The following is a 20,978-nucleotide window of genomic DNA, read 5'->3' as shown; positions in this document are numbered from 1 at the left end:
TAGATGGAAATAATCGTTGATTAAGATAAAAGCTAACTGTTAAATTAACTTTAAGCTTTAAAGAAACTTTTAATAAAAACGGTTATCAATTATAAAGTAATAATAACGAAATGTAATAATATATGATAGAATAGGTTAACAATCAATGCTAAACTATGCAGCATACTAAACATTATTATTATAACAAATAGGATCTAATTTTTATGGGACAGCTAGAATTCATCAATATTCATGTCAAACAGGCTGCCAAATATTGATTAGTAATGCTGCTTAGTTAGTTAAATCGCGATTCTAAGTATTTCGATGAGAAATCCCTGGAGCATTCTTTTGGCATGTGTACATATAAATCACAAAAGAGTAAAAACAAAACAAAAACCTAAAACAAATATCAATTAAACAATTACTTAAATTTCTTTATTCATTTCGTTTATTATAATTCACTATGTTAAGTATGGCATAATATAGCATATACTTGTAGCTTGTTAAATGGTGAACAGCATTTTTATTTGCGAAAACTGTATTTAGGTTTCTTTTATTCATACATAATTGCTCAAACATTTCAATTTTAAATTGTAAAAATATATGTACTATATGTATCTGTTTCTTAGTATACAATGGTCGCCACGCCGTTATTGATGAATAAATGAGGCAAATCATTAACTATATGCATCATCATCTCTTAAAAACTTTAATTAGTAATGAAAAAGATATGAGTTTTAAAGTTTATTCGGAGAGATATAATTACTAGTACCTGAGAAAGTTTTTTGTTTTATTTGCTAAAAGTTTGTTTGACTTTGATTGTATATACTGTCACTTATCTAGCGACAGTTTGAAAATAACAATTCGATAAATGTAGTTTTCGTTCGATCAGTCAGCATCACTCATATTATTGAATAAGTGTTCCATTTCCAAAGTTTCAATATCGCTCCTAGGCTGTGTTGTGCTAACGAGTAACTATCGATATTATTAATTGGCTTCTGTCTGTATAGTCTGGCAACACATTGAAAACTCGCGGCATTTTTTGTAAAACAAATTGTGTTTAATATCATGGAAGACTTTGAAAGAATTGAGAAAATTGGAGAGGGCACGTATGGTGTGGTCTATAAAGGCCGCAATCGTGTAACTGGGCAAATAGTCGCCATGAAGAAAATTCGTTTGGAGTCTGATGATGAAGGCGTCCCCTCTACAGCTATTAGGTTTGTACGATCTCACATACATTTGTATGTATGTGTGTATGTGTGTACATACGTAGATATATGTAATTTAATTGGGATTTAAATCCTTTTCTTGCAGAGAAATTTCTCTACTTAAGGAATTAAAACATCCTAACATTGTATGCTTGGTAGATGTTTTGATGGAGGAAAACCGTATATTTTTAATTTTTGAATTCTTGTCAATGGATCTCAAGAAATACATGGACTCCTTGCCACCTGAAAAACACCTTGATAGTCAATTAGTGCGAAGCTATTTGTATCAAATTACAGATGCAATTATGTTCTGTCACCGACGTCGTGTTTTGCATCGTGATCTAAAGCCGCAAAACTTGCTTATTGATAAGAATGGCATAATTAAAGTAGCCGATTTTGGACTTGGCAGATCCTTTGGAATTCCAGTGCGCATATATACTCATGAAATTGTTACGCTCTGGTACAGAGCTCCTGAAGTATTACTTGGATCGCCCAGATACTCTTGCCCTGTAGATATTTGGTCAATTGGATGTATATTTGCTGAAATGGCGACGCGCAAACCACTGTTTCAAGGAGACTCTGAAATAGACCAATTGTTCCGCATGTTCAGGTGAGAATTATCCAAGTGGAATATACATTTACAACCTGTAACACAATTTTTCGGCAGGATTCTTAAAACGCCCACCGAGGAAATTTGGCCTGGTGTAACATCACTGCCTGATTACAAGAATACATTCCCCTGTTGGTCAACAAATCAATTGACCAACCAGCTTAAAAATCTTGATGACAATGGTGTTGATCTTATACAGAAGATGCTTATATATGATCCAGTGCATCGTATCACAGCCAAGGACATTTTGGAGCATTCGTATTTTGATGGGTTTAAGGTTAATTTAACTTCGTGAGTAAGAAGTGCTGAAAGGGTGACCCACATGCGGAAAGCAGACATGTATGAATAAGACTAGAAGTTAGTACATAAATAAATTACATATAAAATAATATGAATTTAAATAAATGCAAGTGAATTTCTGGCAAATAATCGATTTAAAAATCGAGTTTGAAACTATTGTATGTATGGAGACGCCATCTTGATTGCAAGGCACATATCTAAAAATCGATTAATCGAAATACTATCAGTAATCTAATTAAATAAAATTTTTATTAGTGATAAAAGAAAAAGTCAAAATGTTGAATGAGGCTGACAATTTTGCAGACATCTTTCGAGGTGGACTTCCTTATTGTCTCCTCATTGCATTGCCAATATTAATACTCTGCACACCTAGTCTAGCAAGCGAGTTCCAAGTTGTGTCAATGACCAAATTCGATGTTAATGGAGAACCCTACGGTATGGTCATATGAATACACACACACAAACACACATACAGAGTGTTAACTGTAATCGTTGTATATGCAGGTTGCCGGTCATCTGCTATTTCCTTGGAAGCAAAATCCCTGTACACGTGGAGCACCGGTCGGCACTGTGTGCTCGCCAGGCAAGTCATATAAAAGATATTACATATGTGCATATGTATGCGTAAGCGTAAATTCACACCAACACACACATACTAACATACATATGGAGGGCAAACTATAAATTGTATGAATAGGGGTGCTTACATATGTATGTATAAAAAGACCGGTACACGTATCCATAACTAAGGTCATCTGCTTGGCTTCCACGAGCATGAATAAAATAAACTATTTCACTAAAGATGTGTGTTAATAACGTGTTGACCCAAATCCTAAATAAAATAATAAAAGTGGTAAATGTGTTAAAATTTTGTAATGAAAATTGAAGAACTGATTTCTAACTAGAGTTGGTGACAGTACCTATTAAATATAATTAATTGTATTATCTATTCCAGACTGCTCGATGTTTCGGTCAATGATTTGAACAATATCCGTCAAAAGGCTGGCGGTCTTATAGCAATGCTGCCAAAGGATGTCTCCATATTAAGCGATGAGATAAAAGAGCAAGTGCTCACATTGGAAAAGGAAATGTTAACACAATCCATACCAGTGCCAGTTTACTTCGCGCCCTACAATCCAAATCTAGAACATATTATCAATGATATTACTCAAAACTCTGCCAAAAATAATGCTAAGAATGAAGATGCTTTTGCGCATTTGTTGATGTCTGTTTCCGCTAATGGATATCATGTCACTGTGGATGGCCAAAATGGTGCGGTTAATAAAAATAGCAAAATTCCCATCATTCAAGGAGAACTAGTACCAAGTCAATTTGCTTTAAAGCATGTTGATAACGCTGGAGAGAGTACTACCCTACCACTTATTCTAATCACTACCAATCTAAAGACTTTTGGAATCACTAATGTGAGTCAAGCTAAAGTAATGTTATATAGCGTATTATATGTTATGTAATTTTATTTGATTTCCCCAGGACTATCCATTGAACGCTGACGTAGCCGTAGTCATGTCTCTTGTAGAAATATTTAGTAAATTGCACTCTGTTATTAGCACATCACCAAAGTACCGCCTGGCATTTCTGATCTCTGACGCTGGCTTGTTGTTAAACTTCCAGGGATCAAAGAAATGGCTTGAAACTGATGACAATATGTCTTTACAGGTAATCCATATAAAAGATATTTATCACAAGCACTTTTTCATAACGCATGATTTTCTAGAATGTGGAATTCGTATTATCTCTGGATACAATTACGCAAAGCTTAGCTCAAAATCAGCCCAATGCATTCTACATGCATGTTTCGAAACCTCCAAAAGAGAAGACTCCAATAAGCCATTTCTTCAAGTTGCTCAAAACTGTCACTGGCCGCCACTCAGAAAACGCAACGGTTGAGGGGATTCATAAGAAAATAAATCTTGCTGAATCAAAAATTTCTTGGGAGCACGAGCGTTTCAGCATGAAGCGATTCCCCGCTTTTACACTATCCTCTGTCAAAAATCCAAGCAGTTCGCTCCGCACCACAATATTTAAAGACAACGAAGCAAGGACCGTAGCCCAAACACTGACGACAGTCAAGATAATTGCCGAAACCCTGGCTTGTTATATATATAAAATTGATCCCATGTCTGACGTTTTTGAAGGACACGTTGTAAGTAACAAAATCTATTTTTCTAAAACTTACGCCTACATACTAAAACTTATTTCATCAACAGGTTATCAATGAGAATAATGTGTTGCCATATCTGGGTATTAAGTCGGTTTTACAGAATAACGATATCAAGGACGGCTTCGAGAAGTATCTGGCAAATGTTAAAATTACTTATGACAAGCCTGATGCCCGTGATCCAGACTTTATGTTTTACAACGGCATAGATCCAAAATTAAATGTGTACAGAGTGAAGCCGGCAGTCTTCGATCTATTCCTCACATTGATTGTTTCCCTTTATCTATGTTCTGTGTATTTTGCAATTCAATTCTTTCCACGATTTTACAATTTTATTGCCGCAAATACGAAAGAATTGTTTTGTGGACAAGTAGGAAATACACAGAATGCCACCTTTAAACGAAAAAATAACTAATGTACTTGAGTTCAGAATAACTAGACGTTGAGGTCCAATTTGATTGCAAACTGAAATGTATTTTTTTGTTTAAAGGTTGCTAATTCAATTGTTTTTTTGTTAATTTTTAAGACGAGTATAAAATGAATTGTAGTAAAGTAAAAAAGGTACATATATTGGATAACAAAATGTTTCTAAAAATTTGTTTATTTCTAGTATTATCTATATACAGCTTTAAATGTTGAGCTATGAACCTCGCATTTTACTTTCCTGATTTTTTTCCCAATGCTGCTTATCATTAAAACTTCCAATTATGACATCATTTGTAAATAGAAAATCTGAAGAATTATCCGAAATTATTTTACGTACCAACTCCCCATCTGTTTGCAGATCATGTTCTGTTGTGTTTTCCAACTTTACAACTTTCAGTGACCGGTTTGAATTACCAATTAACTCAATGTTATGACGCTTACAAAAATCCAAAACATATTCAACAACAAAAAAGCATGCGGCATTCATTGGAAACGCGCGAAGTAACGTTGAGTTGAGGCCACGAAAAAAGAAATGGATTCCCTCTTTTTCATAATTTTTTATTGCACAGTCAACGAAGCCATTGTATAGCGCTGCTTTCCCCAAGGCATCCGCTTGTAGTTGCGTTTTAACAACATCAATGGGATAACAGGCCAGCCAGGAGCATATGCCCGCAAAGCCACCGGACATAAGAGTATATAGCGAGCTTGGCGTCTCTTTGAGTGACATCATAAATTCATAAGATACAAAGTAACTGGAGAAACCTTGCGAGAATTCATTATTATAATCATAAACGCAAGCTCATTAAGCATTTTCTGTCACCTGGTACATCTCTTAGTATTGTTGCTGAAAGTCCTTTAAAGGTACCTCGAAGTCCTTCGGTTTTTTGTATGTATTTTAAGCAATCGATTGGTCCTTTGAATCTTTGTCCCGAATCAATCTGTGTGGATAGCTGAAGTCTGGTTTTTGCCAGCTCCATTGGAGCGCATATAACGCCCTGGGCTACCCCAGCTGTAGCGCCCGCAAAAAAATGGGTCATCAAGGAATTGGGGTTGTCTGAAATCCTTTGAATGTTGCCATACACTCCAAAGACTATTGCATTAACTAAACCAATGCCCATCATTGGACTGCTGATTCCACGATAAAGTCCTCTCACATTGTCGTTAAGCAGTATCACTCTCATGCAATGGAATGTACCTTTATATTTTGGATTTCGAGGATCATCAGTTTGCAGGTGAACTTTAACTGTATCGAGTGGATGTCCAACAAGTACACCTGCGGCACCTACAAATAGTTTATTTATTCATAAAAAATGTTCATCGCAGAAAATATATTAAATTTAAAATTACCTCCAAAAAGGCCAGCAATAAAATCTAGCAACATTTTCAGAATTTGAAAATCAGGAATGTGTTGCAACTGTGATCCTCAAAGTTAAGTATGCACTACAATTGAAAATGACAAAAAGCTTTAAGGTTATATTAAATTTATTTTGAATACGACATTTTAATTAAGCTGCAAAAGTCTTAAGGTTTATAGTACTTTTATTTATTTTTCTCTTATCAGTGTATACGCAATTGAATAAAAGTTCAGAGGGTAAAATTAATTGAAAAACGCTTAGCTTATTAGCTAAAAGAAAATCCATAAGCTCAACTGATTAAAAAATTGAAAATTACAGCTTTACCTTAAGTTAACATAATCCTTTGAAGTTATATCATTTTTTTTAGCTCAAATTACTAATAACTTCGTCAGCTTAACTTTTAAATTGATGAGGATTGGTAACGTATTTGTCTAACGCACGGTATAATTTATTTCTTTTGAAATTTTTATATAACTTATTATGCTTGTCTAGCAATATTTATTAACACTTGCACAAACATATTATAAGGCTTTTACCCTTTGGAAAGCACTGATAATTTTAGAACAGCTTGATGAGCCTGATCGTAGATTCAATTACATATGTATACTAATGCTGTAATTTCCTAGAGCTGTCAATCACAACCGTTCCGTATTACTTTCGCCAAATTCAAAAGCGACTGAGCTGTTATCAGTTAAAATGTGAACAGCGATGTATTAGAGAGAGAATAATCCAGTGATTAGAAAGACAAAATTGCCCTTGGGGTCATTCATTCATTTGCTTTTACGCTGTTAACCCATGTGAGAAATTAAATCGTTTTATATATGAATATATACTGATGAGCCTTATTAAAGGAACTGAAACAATTAGAGTATAATAAAGCAATGCATACTAAATGCTTGTTATAACTTTTGACTATAAATATAAAAAATAAAAATAATTTATTCTGGATTTTTTTTTAAATATGCATAACTCCTGTTTTCAACTGTAACGGCTGAAAATTGTGTTCTATTCCATTGTTTTATTATAGATGCCAACAATTATTTGATTCAAAAAAATACTAAATTCTTATTGCGAGAAGTTTGGTAACACTGTTCGATATCATTCTGTTTATATTATTTATAAATACAACAATTAATTATAAAAAATGATACAATATTCCCTCGAAGAGCTTCAGACGATTTCGGAAATTGATAGGTAAGAAGACCCTAACGTAACAAACAGTTTGAAAATGAAACACTTGCTGTTTTTCAGTCGGTACTATGGATTCCTTGATTTGTCGGATCCCAAGCATTCTGAAATTAGGGAGCTCATTCAGCAAACCATTACTGCATTACAAGATGAAATCGCTAGTTCCCATTCAGCATACATTAGCAAACAACGCGATACAAAGACTATTAAAACCGAATTCCCAATCAGCAATGAGGAGCACATCAAAGAGAACTCATGCTGTGAAAATAAAGATCTAAAATTGGCGGTGTCCAATGACCGGCCACCTAAAAAGTCAAACCAGGATATGGAAGAAGTTGACGTGAACACCTACTGCAAGCTAGGTCACTTACACTTGCTCACGCATGAATATTCAGAAGGTAATTAAATTATGCAAAACAGTTAAGAGTCTGCTGTGTTTGAGATATCTATCTATGCATGTGCAAGTAATTACAGGTGTACGGAAATACATTTGTATATGTTTCATATATAACCGTACAACGAAATTTTGAAAAATTTATTCATTTTATCTCAACCTACACGGTAAATTTTAACATGGGTGGATATTTGACAAATACGACACTTTTATTAGATACCAATTGTTGCTTTAAGTCTTTAATTTGTTTAAAATGTTATTTATTTTTAGCTCTGTCTGCCTATCAAAAATATATGCAATTTTGTGGTAAATATTGGGACAATTATTCATTTCTTTATGGAATCGGCATCGTTTACTATCAATTTCGTTGCTTTAAATGGTGAGTTTTTTTGGGCTACACCCTAGTGAAAATGCGTTTTATGTTAATTTATATATAAATTAGATGTTGGTGCCCAAAATTATGTATGTGTGTACATAAATATATTTTTAATTTTGATAGCCAAACAGTATTGTTGATGAAAATCGAAGTATGGTTATTGAATCTTATCCTTATCGCTTGATTTTTTACACCCGGCTCGTGATTTCAAAATAAAAATATCGATGTTTGTTGCATATCGCAATAATGGCATCACTAGCAAGCGAATTAAAAAACTAGTGGATGTTCTATTGACTGAGTGGCTTTTTAGTATAATTAAAAAAAACACTGCCAAAACATAAATGTGACAACTAAAATTAATTAGCTCTAATAAAATATATTTTATTATATAATAGGCAAGTATATTGTGAAAATTGCATTTTTGCTGCATGTTCAATTTTATTATTGTTGATGTTGACATACTTACATACATACATATGTATATGTGTGTATACAGACGGTTGTCTGTATGGGGATGCATTTGTGCACGTACGACTGCACGTCTACATGTATGTAAGAATAAACATACATAAATGCATATTTATGTATACAGGAGTGCTCTTAATGGAATTACACCGATTATATGTACATACATAGCCTAAATAATTACATATTTATAAACAAATAGTAACGATTTGTTTGAGGTAACAGACATTTTACGAAAGTTCCCATTTCGTATGTATGTATGTAGATTGTGCGTGTGTGTGTATGTTCATATATAAATGAAACTTTTGTTTTAGGTTACTTTTAGCCGCATTTGCAAGCAATTAATTAAAATGTATAAATAAATGCATGCAGTAAAGGATATGTGTATGTGTGCGTTAAAAGGAAATTTAAAGGTCAGACATTCTGAATTTTTTTTAGGATCTCATTGTGAATATAAAACGGTAGACAAAGAAAGCTTCCTAAAGCATAAAACATGTCTGCAAAATAAGAATAAAATGGAAATTTTGTATTCATCACTTGTTGTTGTTATATGATTTTATATTATATGAGCAAGCAGTGCATACTTTCTGGAGATACACTAATCAACTTAAATAATTCTCATTGCAGGTCAATCAAAGCGTTTCAAGAACTTTTATACTTAAACCCATATTTTCCCTGTGCAAATGAAATTCATCTACGACTAGGTTTAATGCTAAAAGTGAATGGTGAATTTAAAACAGCTCTGAAGCACTTGCAGATAGCCCTAGTTGATACATCGCCTTCAACTTTCTCAGATCTTCAAGGTAATATTGGCTTCTTAATTAAGAAAGAACAAAATAAACTGATTCTGTATTTCTATCTAGTAAAATTTCAGATAGCTCATTTATACGAAGTACAGAACAAACACAAAGCTGCAAAAGAATCATATGAGTTCATTTTAAACCACAAAAATGTTTCCTCGGACCTTAAAGCAGATATTTACAGACAATTAGGTAAGTGAAATGAAACAAAGCCAAATAGCTCAAGTATTAAGCTCTCTACATTTTCTAGGATGGATGTATCATTGTGTCGAATGCCTAGGCGAAAAAAAGGAACGTGAATCGAATGCTCTACATTTTTTACAAAAATCCATCGAAGCTGATCCAAACTGTGGACAATCATTATATTTATTGGGAAGATGCTATGCTGGAGTTAACAAAGTACATGATGCGTTCTTAGCATATCGCAATTCAGTTGAAAAAAGTGAAGGAAATGCTGATACCTGGTGCTCCATTGGGTAATTATTGTAAAAACATTGCCCTTGTTTATTGCTTGTTGAGCATATTCTTTGCTTTTGATTATAGCGTACTCTATCAACAACAAAATCAGCCAACGGATGCTCTTCAGGCGTATATATGCGCTGTACAACTAGACAAAGAACACAAGTCAGCGTGGACAAATTTAGGGATACTCTATGAGAGTTGTGGACAGCTGAGGGATGCATATGCATGCTATTTAAATGCAATCAAAAGAATATCAAATAAGGTACAATCTGTTTGCTCATTATATCATATAATATATCATTGCTAATTTGAAAATTGCATCTACAGAAAGTTATCACTGCCCAAGAGAGTAAGATTTTATATTCAAAGAGTGGTTCGAATGGTTTAACCAAAGGCTTAGCGCAACGGGTTAAATTTTTGGAATCACAGCTTAACCTGGCACCACTGCCAAGCATCACATCAAAGCGCCGCCAGCTTTGCTCCATTGAAGAGGCCTGGAATCTGCCCATATCATTAGAAATAAATTCACGTCAGCAACAACAAACCGCTCAAATGCAGCAAAGACAGTTTGGAAAATCTCCATCCACACAGGTAATATTTTTGATTATTAATACACTAAAGCTTCGCTAATAAAATCTTTATTTTTAAGGGTCCCCCACCTCCCTACCCACATGCTCAAAATAACTCAATACCTGCAAAACGAGCGAAAGAGGATGAAGAAATTGCGGGGAAGGGTCAAACGCAAACGCCAGGGCTAACGCCGCAACAGATAAACACTTTACAGTTTTTACAACAAAACAAGAATATTTTGAATGAACAGCAGGAGCAACTTTTGCAGCAACTTACGCAACAGCATCGGCAAGCATTAAAAAACAATACATCTCCCAGCGAGATAACCAACGAAGGTGTTCAGCAACTTAACTCTGATACAACAAATATTAAAGAAGACAATGACTCCAAAGATTTAGAGCGCCTTATTTTTACACCTGATCAAAATCACAGCTCATTAGGTATGCATACTCTTTGACTTGAACTTAGAACCTAATTTAACACATGCATTAATTATAATTTCTTTTCTTATCCTTTTGCAGGAGCTACTGATCAGAAGCAAAATATTCACTGCCAAAAAGATATTTCAGCTAAATTAACGGATGACATACAGACAAATGCCAGTTTAGATGAAAATTGTGTTAGTAGAAATGAACTGATTAAGATTGAAGGCCACGGTGATACTCAATGCAACTTTAAGGAACAAAGACCAAAAATCGAATATGATAGTAATGAATTCGATGCAACAAGCCCCACGTTCAACATACAAATGGACTCGAAACAGCTTTTCACTGCCGTCAAATTACTGCCCGTGGATGAACCACCGATTGGAAGTACAGTGTTGCAGCGCAATGCACCACCGCCGGCGCCGCCAGATTGCCCGCCACAAAGGCTAACGAGAGAACAGCTTCTGCCGCCGACGCCTTCGGTGCATTTGGAAAACAAAAAGAATGCTTTCAGCCCGCAATTGCAAGAATTTTGCCTCAAGCATCCGATTGCTGTTGTGCGTGGCTTAGCTGGCGCACTTAAGCTTGACTTGGGATTGTTTTCAACAAAAACCTTGGTCGAGGCGAATCCAGATCACAGCGTTGAAGTGCGTACGCAAGTGAATCAGTCGCCGGATGAGAACTGGGACTTATCCCAAGCCAAGCGTGTTTGGGCCTGCATATCGCATCGATCTCATACAACAATTGCTAAATATGCACAATATCAGGCATCGAGCTTTCAAGATAGTCTAAAGGTAGAAACTATTTATCGTGCATTCGAATGAAAAATCTATAGAAACAATTTGTATATTTTAGGATGACGGGGATAAGGGCTCCGCAGGATCTCAAGTGATGTCAGATTCTGACTCTAAGGACTCGGTGTCAAATTCAAACATTAATTTAAAGCGCAAAAAACAAAAGAATGGCAGTAAAATGCTAAGGTAATAAGGTGATAAACAAATTTTACAGCTAGCAAACTTTCTAACTCCACTTTCAATTGCAGATTTGGCACCAATGTGGATCTGTCCGATGAGCGCAAATGGAAGCCACAATTAAGCGAACTCCAGAAGCTGCCCGCCTTTGCAAGAGTTATATCAGCAGCGAATATGCTGTCGCATGTAGGGCATGTTATCCTGGGCATGAATACCGTGCAATTGTATATGAAAGTGCCGGGTAGCCGAACACCGGGACATCAAGAAAACAACAACTTTTGCTCAATCAACATTAATATTGGTCCCGGTGACTGCGAGTGGTTCGCAGTGCCAGATGCCTACTGGGGTGGCATTCACAATTTATGCGAAAAGAACAGCATTAGCTATTTGCATGGATCATGGTGGCCGGTGCTGGAGGATTTGTATAAAGAGAACATACCGGTGTATAGATTCATACAGAAGCCCGGCGACTTAGTCTGGGTGAATGCGGGGTAAGCAAAGAATTATTATTAGTTAGCGTTGTACTTACATTTTGTTATTATTCTCTCATTTCAGATGTGTTCATTGGGTTCAATCTGTTGGTTGGTGTAATAATATTGCATGGAATGTTGGTCCACTAACGGCCCGTCAGTATTCGCTTGCAATTGAAAGATATGAATGGAATAAACTTCAAAGCTTTAAGAGTATTGTTCCCATGGTACACCTAAGTTGGAACTTGGCGAGAAATATTAAAGTATCGGATGTAAAACTCTTTGAGTTGATTAAGTACGTATAAAAATTATGTTAATCATGTTTAATTTGAACTGATTTATTGATGGATGACAACTAAAGGAAAGCAGTATTGACAAAGAACATCTTTTATATGCTTGCAGGCAATGTTTATGTCAATCGTTAAAGAATGTTTATCATCTACAAGAATATGTAAAATCCAAGGGAGTCCAAATTCGTTTCAATGGTCGTGGCAAAAACGAGGCCTCCCACTATTGTGGTCAATGCGAGGTACATAAAACATTCATCATTTTTATGTTTCAACAACATTTAACAACATTTTTTATTTTGTGCAGGAGGAAGTTTTTAACGTTTTGTTCATAAGGGAACAGGAGAAGAGGCATGTAGTCCATTGTTTACCTTGCGCGCTAAAGTTGTCGCCATCTTTACAAGGAATTGTCTGTTTGGAAGAATATCGTTTGTCCGAACTGCAACATGTCTATGATTCATTTACTTTATATAGAACACAAGGACTAGGACAAACACAGTAATTTTATACAACACAATTGAAGTAATATTTTAATAAATTTTATTACATTGTACGTTTTTTAACATAACGAATAAGAAATAAGAGTATTAAATAAGACACCGCTATAAAATTTTGTAAAACCTGCTGTTTATTTTTTAACTGCGTGACCACTATTCTACAAATAGATGAATTATTTGGCTGAACTAAAAACTTTTAAAAGTTACCATACTGTGAATAAGAGGCAGGCGCTGCGTTTATTGGCCACAATGAAAGACATATTAAGAAGCTATTGGCGATGATATGAAGAACAGAATAAACAAACAAGACAAATTTCTATGAAATAACAAGCTTTGATAAGCGGTAACTCATCAAATTACGATCCGATTTCTGAGTTGCATGCCTTGCACCTGAAGAAAACTGCATTCAAATTTAGAAATATTCGGTAGATATTTTGCGCATTATTCTCATGCAGCTTGAATCTTTGCTACGCCAACATTACGTTTCATTCTTTTTATAGTTTAAAATTCCAGTTTATAATCATGTCAACATTATAGTTTATATTTACAATCACAACACAGTATTACTTTTTTTTAATGATCTAGGCGTAAATGTGCATTTTATTTCTATTGCTTTAAATTACATTATGGGTATGTAAATACTTATCTGGATGGTATGCCTATGTATATATATATATATATCAACCATGCGGAATAAAATAGGGACGGATGCTCTTTTAGTTACGCAATTGTTTAAACAGGTCTTAAAGACTCGATTAATTAATAGTTAATTGAGAAACTATGCATAAGTTGTCGATATTTTACCCCGCATTAGTCACATATTTTGAAGATTCATAAGAGAACAAGTCGGAGCGTTCCATCTTTTGTATAACAAATTACTATTTTATTTTTCTTATTCGTCATAGTCGTAGAATACACGTCCTCAAATTAGGAATTTACACGAATTTACTCTATAATTATTTAAAACTACTTAAATAAGTAAATTGTAAAATCTATGTACAAATTCGGATACATTTGCGAAAAAATGTTTAGCAGTTATTATTTAATTTGCTATAGATCACCAAGTACGTGTATAGTATGTCCGCAATATGCTTCCATTAAAGGTATGTTGATTCACCTGAAATTAAAAATAAATTTGTACAATTATATATGGGTTAATATAGATCAATAATCAATATATAATACTATGCAATTATTATTAGTATGTGCTGCAAAAGCAATTATCCTTCATGTGTTACCCTCATCTGAACACAATAGATTTACAGTAAAAGAAATCTGTAGAATGGGTTTCACTTTGAAATAATTTAAACGTTCTTTTTACTTGTTTTTGTTTTCATTTTATATTTGAACTTATAAACAACGATTTTACATACAAAAATAACAGAATGGCACCAAAAGGTGTTGAGTCGAGACGTCTGTTGTTGGTAATGGCCGAAAATATCCAGGTAACTTACACGTACTTATCTGAAATAAAAATATATAGTTTTATTTAGCATATCAATTAATTGTTAATGCGTGGTAAGTTCACATATATATTAAAAGACTTATGCCAATATATGATTTATAAAGAGACTAGGATCAGGTTTAAGAGTTTTATTGTAATTAATAAAATCCTCATGTTAATTAATAATATAGCAAGACATAAAACCGTTGTCCTATCTATCTTACTATAAACTTCATAATATATAATATCTATAAGTCCTATAATCAAGTCTTTATATTAAGACATTATTATTTAATTAATAACAAGTTCTAGTGAGGAAGGATTGAAATAGCTTTAAACGTGTTGAAATGACTAATAGATTTAATGTTAATACGTATAGATTTTTGTTAGGGATAGACAGCATTGATTTTTGTGAAATATGTTTTTAAAAGTTATTAATTTGACAACAGATGAACACAAGAGTGCTCTAATAAGGACTCACCATGTTTAACGATGGTGCAGGTACCCTAGGCAAAGTTAGAATCGTTATATTAGGAAAATAATTGCAATGCATTATTTACGATTCATTTAGTTGCGCATAGTGCATGTCTCGATTGGATACTTCGGTTGTAGCAACTGGAAATTACGGTGCCTGAAAATAAACTTTTTTAAAATTGACTCAAGTTTGTTTTCAGTAAATGCGCTCAAAAATCTACTTACGGATATCTACAAATGTAACATGAAAATCGCAGAACTGTTCGATGAATTAACGATAACAAAACTATATAGTTGCTCTCAATAACTTCTAAATACCGCAAACTTCTTAATATTTTATCAGTTCTCGCTGCTTTGTTGATACATATGAAAATGTATGTGTGTTTTCAATTTATATACAATTGTTGTTGAAAACGTTTCCCTGTAAAGTTTTTGTTGAGATAAAAAAAGATTACTTGCTTCTTAAAACCCTATAAAAAATTTCCATCAACCGAACCATTTGATAGTTCTAATCTGCAATGTGGTTTTATTGAATTAAAAATATCATAAGATACATATAAACATGTACTTGTGATAGTGAATGTTGAATGAACGATCTTCTTTCATCGCAAATTGTATTTACAATTCTTAAACACTTTTTAGTTTTCATTATTTTCAAGTCATGTTATCAAAATTTATGAAAAATGTTATATTTATAATTCATAATTCGCAATTACTATTCAAAACGTCCATACAAAGTAATTCCTTTATTTTTAACTCTATAGTGATCTTGCATCACAATTGGCAAGATGGACTGAAATATCACTCAGCGGACAATAAAGCTTTGCTTATATTATATTAATAGATAATTAATTAATGATTTCTGAAACTAAATTGAATAAAAAACTAATGTTTTTGTTTATTTATTAAGCAACAGAATTGTTCTTCAGTTAACATACACACTAACACAGGCACACATACATACTCACATACATATACGATGTATTTATTATATAGAAATTGCTCGTAGCATAATCGTTAATAATAGTTAAAATTAGAACATCCTGTGTAATTTAAGACAATTGAGATGAAACATAATTACTTATTTAAAAGGCTCGGAATATTAATTTAAATGAAAGTTAAATGCCTGCAGGTTGGACAACTACACCTACTATTACTAATTTAAGAGATACAAACATATGTACATATATACGATATGTATCTCTGTATATATATATATAATACACATAGATACATATATTTGTATGTATGCATCTGTATAACACTGCACCCTGCGTTTTAAACGTTGGACATATCAACGGGAATGTCCTGTCGAAATTTAAGATTATGTGGTAAAGGTTTTATTAGACCGATTGAATGTACATACATATTTATGCAATTAGGTATATTGTTAGCGTTTATTGAATAAACTATTCAACTTAAAGAACTAAATATTTAGCAATTCTAAACTAATGTGGACATAAGATTAGGTGCGTATCAGTGATGTTCAAACAAACGCAAATGTTTTTTTTTGAATTTGCGAAGCACGCCCACTTACTATGAGAACAATTATTGGAAGATTTGAACACCAGTGCTCTACATATACATATACTATCAATAAAGATAGTTCACGCTTAAATGTTTTATGGCATTAGTATTATATACATATATGTATAGTATATATGTAATTTTCTTTAAGCGTGATATCAAGCAGATGCGTTGTTGAAATTTTAAAGTTTATCACGAATATTTGATTTGACAATGATTATCATCATCATTATATCTAGATATAAAATAATCAAATTTTATAGGCACTTTAAAAATGTGTCGGAGAGTGTGTTTCGGTCAAGTTCTTATCGATTTAGTATCGATCAAAACTGTCTATTTAAGAAATTCGGACAAGACGTTGAGACGTTCCGACTTAGAGTGAGATGATTTGATGTTGACACTTCGGGAAGCTTAATAGATGTGCCTCCCCTAGGAGCAAACATGTTAGAATTATTTCGAATTCGAACGGCATTTGATGGTATTAATTTCTGTATGAAATTAATAGGATCTGACCGAAAATAGTTCTGGATCCATTGTAATTTTTGTGAAAATTTCAGTTTGCTCTTTTTATACTTCATTCGTATTTTTTGTTGATGGCTTCCCTTTCTTTCATCCGCTTCTTCATTTGTTTTGTCCCTTGAGCTCGAATTTCGCCTTGTAGTTGTGAATAAATGAACTGCAAAGGAAGTCTCAATCAATAAGGCATTTCTTGCTGATCAACGCATTATTTGTCGATATACATGTAGGTACATATACAAATATAAATACACACATAAATATATATATACATATATATATATATATGTATATATATAAACTTATATGAAAATTGGGTTTAGTGGCACGTATTTGTATAATTAGTCGAAATGTGATTAAATCGATGTGATTTTTCATTTATTGATATGTATACCCTTATCTATTGAGTTAAATCTGCTTGTGATGTAGGTATATGAGTGTTTAAGAAAGGGATAGAGGACATATACTAAAGAATAGAACCGATCGAAGATGGAATATTTTTTAAGTGCATAAAGTATACAACATTTTTTTGGACACTTACCGGATTCCCAATCCTCACCGCCATCTTCAACATCCTGATTACAGATACTGTACACATCTTGTTCGAAGATTTTATCGGACTTAGGAATATTGCAACGATCAAATATGTCTCGAATCTCCGACGAGGCTTCGTATGCTTTACTTGAATCTTGCTTTGCTATGAAACTGGATTGTGTAGCGGACGGGTTATTGAACATGTGCAGCTTTTTGATGTCCTTGTTTGACGAGGTATTATTGCCGCTTAATAATGATGCTTTTAATGTAGGTTGCTTGCGTTTAGCTGCAGTCGCTTGGAATTTTGAGATGCTTGATATTTCACAATTATTTGTAATCTATTAAAAATAAACGTAATGAATTTTTATTATTTATATTCAAGTGTATGCCATTATACATACAAGTTTTCCGTTATGCTCCATTTGATGAGATTTTGTTGTACAACTTTCATCACTGGTAGAAAGGTGGCCACTTCGCTCGAAAAACTGACTCGAAGATGGGGAGTTTGGATCCGAGTACTCTCCAATATTAAGATTGCCTTCGCTGTTTTCATGATAAGTATCTGTATTTTGTATGTTGTTCCATCTATGATTTGCTGCATATTCAGCTGCTATATCTTCCGAGCCGTGCTCTTTGCTAAACACAATTGATATCTACCAATAAATTACCAGTTTAGAGATTATTATATTAATGCGATTATTATATATCTGATTCACCTTAAAGTCCTCTGGAAACATTTTATGCTCTTGATCTTTATGGGCACCATCTATTTCATTCTTATTTAAGATAACCGTATACTTAACAGTAGTTCCATCGATTTCGTAATCTGCAAAGATGTTATACATTATTGCATATAATGTTTGCAACTACAAAAAAAAGTTAATATACCTGCACTGTGCTCTACAAAAAATAAATTGATCCACAGGTGACAATAAAGAGCCTTCTTTGAAGATTTTTGCAGAAGTTTAACATCAAGTTTAACATCGCCCTTAACTAATAGAAGTGAGTTGCTTAAGTCCACTCGATCAGTAGTTTGAAAATCAATTTTCCACGTTTCGAGTTGCTAAAGAGAATAAAAGGAAATTCAAATTATGTTATTTAGTAATTTTAATACAAATACTTACATGTGCCTTAACTTTATCAGTAGCAGGGTCCCGTAACTCCGATATACAACATTCTACTGTACCAAGATTATGCAAGCAGCTTGGCTCAGCAAATCGAATTTCACATACCTTTAGGAATATATAAATGCTAAATAATATATAAATTGGTTTATTAATTTACTTACGTTAAGACTTATTGTTTCATAACTTAACGAGTTTAACATTGAATAATACTGAACATATCTACGTTGAGATGGAATTGTAACGCCTTTTCGATCCTTCGTACGCTTTGCATCATACCAAGCCAACGCTTTATCAGCTGTGCTCATGAATTTACTATGGAGCAAATAAGCGCAAATCATGGTACCTGGAACACATATTAAATAATTAATTAAGCAAATACAAGTAGCTTAAGAATATATGTATATTACCCGTTCTTCCTTTGCCAGCTTTGCAGTGTATGGCAACGACATTGGAGGGATCGGCTTTGAGCCAAGACCCAACATCGTGGCAAAAACGTTGCATTAACTCAATTGTAGGAGGGCTGTGATCCTCAAACGGATAAATTGCAACTCTCTGCAAAATAAAGTCCAAAAGATATATTGAAAATAAACAACAACACTTTATGTAGCACTCACCCCATGAAACTTATTACTGTCGTAGTTGCGCTCTATGCACAAATTATATATTTTGTAATGATCGGCATGATTCGCCTCGAAAAACTTATGCACTTGCTCTAGACGATTTCTGTAAAAGCCTTCAATTGCGTCGGGTGCTGGATATCCCATCGCAATGATGTTATCGCAAATATCTACAAATACAGTTTTTTTTTTTTTTTAGCAATTATGTGGACATAACATTGATAGTAATTCTTACAGGTAAGATCCAAATTAAATCCCTTTTCTACGAATCGGATGCGCTTCTTGCTTACTACATTACGTATGGCATTCGACATAATGGATATTGTGTTTGCCATATTAGCCTCGAGAGATGACATAGGCTGTCTTTTATTAATTACAATTGGTAAAAACTATATATTTTGATTCCAGCAATATATTTTAATATAAACTTCTTCATAGCATTTTTTTTGTCACAAATATCTTTGAAAACAACATTTTTAGTGCAATTCCTTCACACCTGCAAAATAAAACAACATAATAATTAATTAGCAACAATTATTTAGTGACCTGCAGGAATATTTTGTTATATTCACAACTGTTAAGATAGGTTTTCGTTTGCATAAATAAGACATGTACCAAACTCAAAATTTTAATTTATACAGGATGCTCACAAAGATTATTATGTAGCAGAGTAGAGCACAGAATAGTAACAATTTAAATGCAGAATGCTATTGCAACAAAAAAAAAAAAAGAATTTACATATGTACATACATACAGAGTATATGAATGCACGTACGTACATACATGTTTATGCATACACAATCGTGAGAATACAGGTTTGTGTGTATGTACCAATAAATAGGCATATACTTATGTACATACATATGCACGTTTGTAATTTTTACTCAACTCTTTTTATAAGCATGTCCATGTAAACTTATATCCAAACGCACACACATGCATAATTATGTATAATACACGCTTTTAGTATACATATACAACATATTAGTAAATTTCTTGTATGTAAAATGTACACATGTATGCATGTACATATGTATATGCATACATACATGCATGTAACACGCTTGAAAATCGCTTTTTGAAGATTGGAAAATTTTAAGCACTAGTTAAATTCAATTTATTAATGAATATTACACTATTTTTAGCCAGTTTCATAGGCTTTATATATTGTTGACTTGAACAACTTAGCGATACAATTTAATGTTCTTTGCATACCGCTTTAACATACATACATTCATAGCTATGTACATCCGTGTGTTAGAGGAATCTCTTACAAAAAAATATGGTATCACACTGTAACTAAGTTATACTTAGTTTGAGCTTTAAATATAAATTTATAACTTTAACTTTAAATTGAGTTATATTCTTAAGTTATCTACCAATAGTAAAATCAAGCGTGAGACTCACAGGGTGAGTCAAGTCGATTATAATTGTTGTATAGAAAATTAATCGTTCACACTTTTGCATCGATTAATCGATTATAATAAGTGGATGGAATTAATATGTATTATATCGCATAAAACAAGCTATTACAGGTATGTTGATTTATAAACTCAGAAAAACACCATGCCACCAGTTAATATAAATTATTGTATAATTTTAAAATATTGTTGCATGCGGTTAGATAGCTAGCCGAGTATTTTCAGTAACTATATACATACATTATGGGAGATTTAATATCAGACTATACAATTATTTGTCAAAAAATAATCTTAAGAAAATATAAACTTAGGCCATATATACTAAACATGTATGAGACAATTTTTGCATTGCGAAT

The 20,978-nt window shown here is 33.2% G+C and overlaps 5 protein-coding genes across 10 annotated transcripts; 3 read left to right on the top strand and 2 right to left on the bottom strand.

The window, feature by feature from the left end:
* The first annotated feature begins 1,018 nt into the window (after positions 1-1,018).
* LOC108608218 (cyclin-dependent kinase 1) lies at positions 1,019-2,199 on the top strand. The gene is made up of 3 exons (XM_017999496.2): positions 1,019-1,196; positions 1,294-1,797; positions 1,855-2,199. Exons 1-3 carry the CDS (start codon positions 1,048-1,050, stop codon positions 2,090-2,092), a joined length of 891 nt encoding a protein of 296 aa, XP_017854985.1. The 5' UTR covers positions 1,019-1,047; the 3' UTR covers positions 2,093-2,199.
* A 148-nt stretch (positions 2,200-2,347) lies between these two features.
* On the top strand, positions 2,348-4,824 carry LOC108608047 (nicalin). The gene is made up of 6 exons (XM_017999227.2): positions 2,348-2,532; positions 2,602-2,680; positions 3,053-3,521; positions 3,589-3,774; positions 3,833-4,261; positions 4,326-4,824. The coding sequence occupies exons 1-6, from the start codon at positions 2,373-2,375 to the stop codon at positions 4,689-4,691; spliced, it is 1,689 nt and encodes a 562-aa protein (XP_017854716.1). The 5' UTR covers positions 2,348-2,372; the 3' UTR covers positions 4,692-4,824.
* Positions 4,825-4,846: 22 nt separating this feature from the next.
* LOC108608048 (mitochondrial basic amino acids transporter) lies at positions 4,847-12,349 on the bottom strand. 2 transcript variants are annotated; one of them, XM_017999229.2, is made up of 4 exons: positions 12,238-12,349; positions 6,050-6,142; positions 5,523-5,984; positions 4,847-5,464 (listed from the first exon to the last, which is right to left on the bottom strand). In XM_017999229.2, exons 2-4 carry the CDS (start codon positions 6,081-6,083, stop codon positions 4,917-4,919), a joined length of 1,044 nt encoding a protein of 347 aa, XP_017854718.1. In that variant the 5' UTR covers positions 6,084-6,142; positions 12,238-12,349; the 3' UTR covers positions 4,847-4,916. The 2 variants fall into 2 exon arrangements, with proteins under 2 accessions (XP_017854718.1, XP_033150284.1); XM_033294393.1 differs by having other exon boundaries at positions 5,370-5,454.
* Positions 7,186-13,050, top strand: LOC108608046 (lysine-specific demethylase 6A). The gene is made up of 15 exons (XM_017999226.2): positions 7,186-7,251; positions 7,309-7,643; positions 7,910-8,018; positions 9,108-9,283; positions 9,344-9,472; positions 9,531-9,756; positions 9,824-10,004; positions 10,070-10,333; positions 10,392-10,752; positions 10,834-11,531; positions 11,593-11,717; positions 11,780-12,199; positions 12,264-12,473; positions 12,581-12,707; positions 12,773-13,050. The coding sequence occupies exons 1-15, from the start codon at positions 7,202-7,204 to the stop codon at positions 12,965-12,967; spliced, it is 3,606 nt and encodes a 1,201-aa protein (XP_017854715.2). The 5' UTR covers positions 7,186-7,201; the 3' UTR covers positions 12,968-13,050.
* Positions 13,051-13,945: 895 nt separating this feature from the next.
* On the bottom strand, positions 13,946-19,616 carry LOC108608522 (phosphatidylinositol 3,4,5-trisphosphate 3-phosphatase and dual-specificity protein phosphatase PTEN). Of its 5 annotated transcripts, none has more exons than XR_001915554.2 (11): positions 19,437-19,615; positions 19,199-19,371; positions 18,992-19,136; positions 18,746-18,927; positions 18,582-18,689; positions 18,346-18,520; positions 18,174-18,283; positions 17,859-18,110; positions 17,465-17,795; positions 14,336-14,426; positions 13,946-14,079 (listed from the first exon to the last, which is right to left on the bottom strand). XR_001915554.2 is itself a non-coding variant. In XM_017999927.2 (11 exons), exons 1-11 carry the CDS (start codon positions 19,555-19,557, stop codon positions 14,076-14,078), a joined length of 1,704 nt encoding a protein of 567 aa, XP_017855416.2. In that variant the 5' UTR covers positions 19,558-19,615; the 3' UTR covers positions 13,947-14,075. The 5 variants fall into 5 exon arrangements, 4 of the variants coding, with proteins under 4 accessions (XP_017855416.2, XP_017855418.2, XP_017855417.2 ...); XM_017999927.2 differs by lacking the exon at positions 14,336-14,426 and adding an exon at positions 16,981-17,083 and having other exon boundaries at positions 13,947-14,079; XM_017999928.2 differs by lacking the exon at positions 13,946-14,079 and adding an exon at positions 16,981-17,083 and having other exon boundaries at positions 14,408-14,426.
* Positions 19,617-20,978: the final 1,362 nt, after the last annotated feature.

The sequence above is a fragment of the Drosophila busckii genome, chromosome 2L, assembly GCF_011750605.1.
Source record: "Drosophila busckii strain San Diego stock center, stock number 13000-0081.31 chromosome 2L, ASM1175060v1, whole genome shotgun sequence".
Classification (NCBI taxonomy): Eukaryota; Metazoa; Arthropoda; class Insecta; order Diptera; family Drosophilidae; genus Drosophila; species Drosophila busckii.
This window is presented reverse-complemented; position numbering and strand designations above follow the sequence as displayed.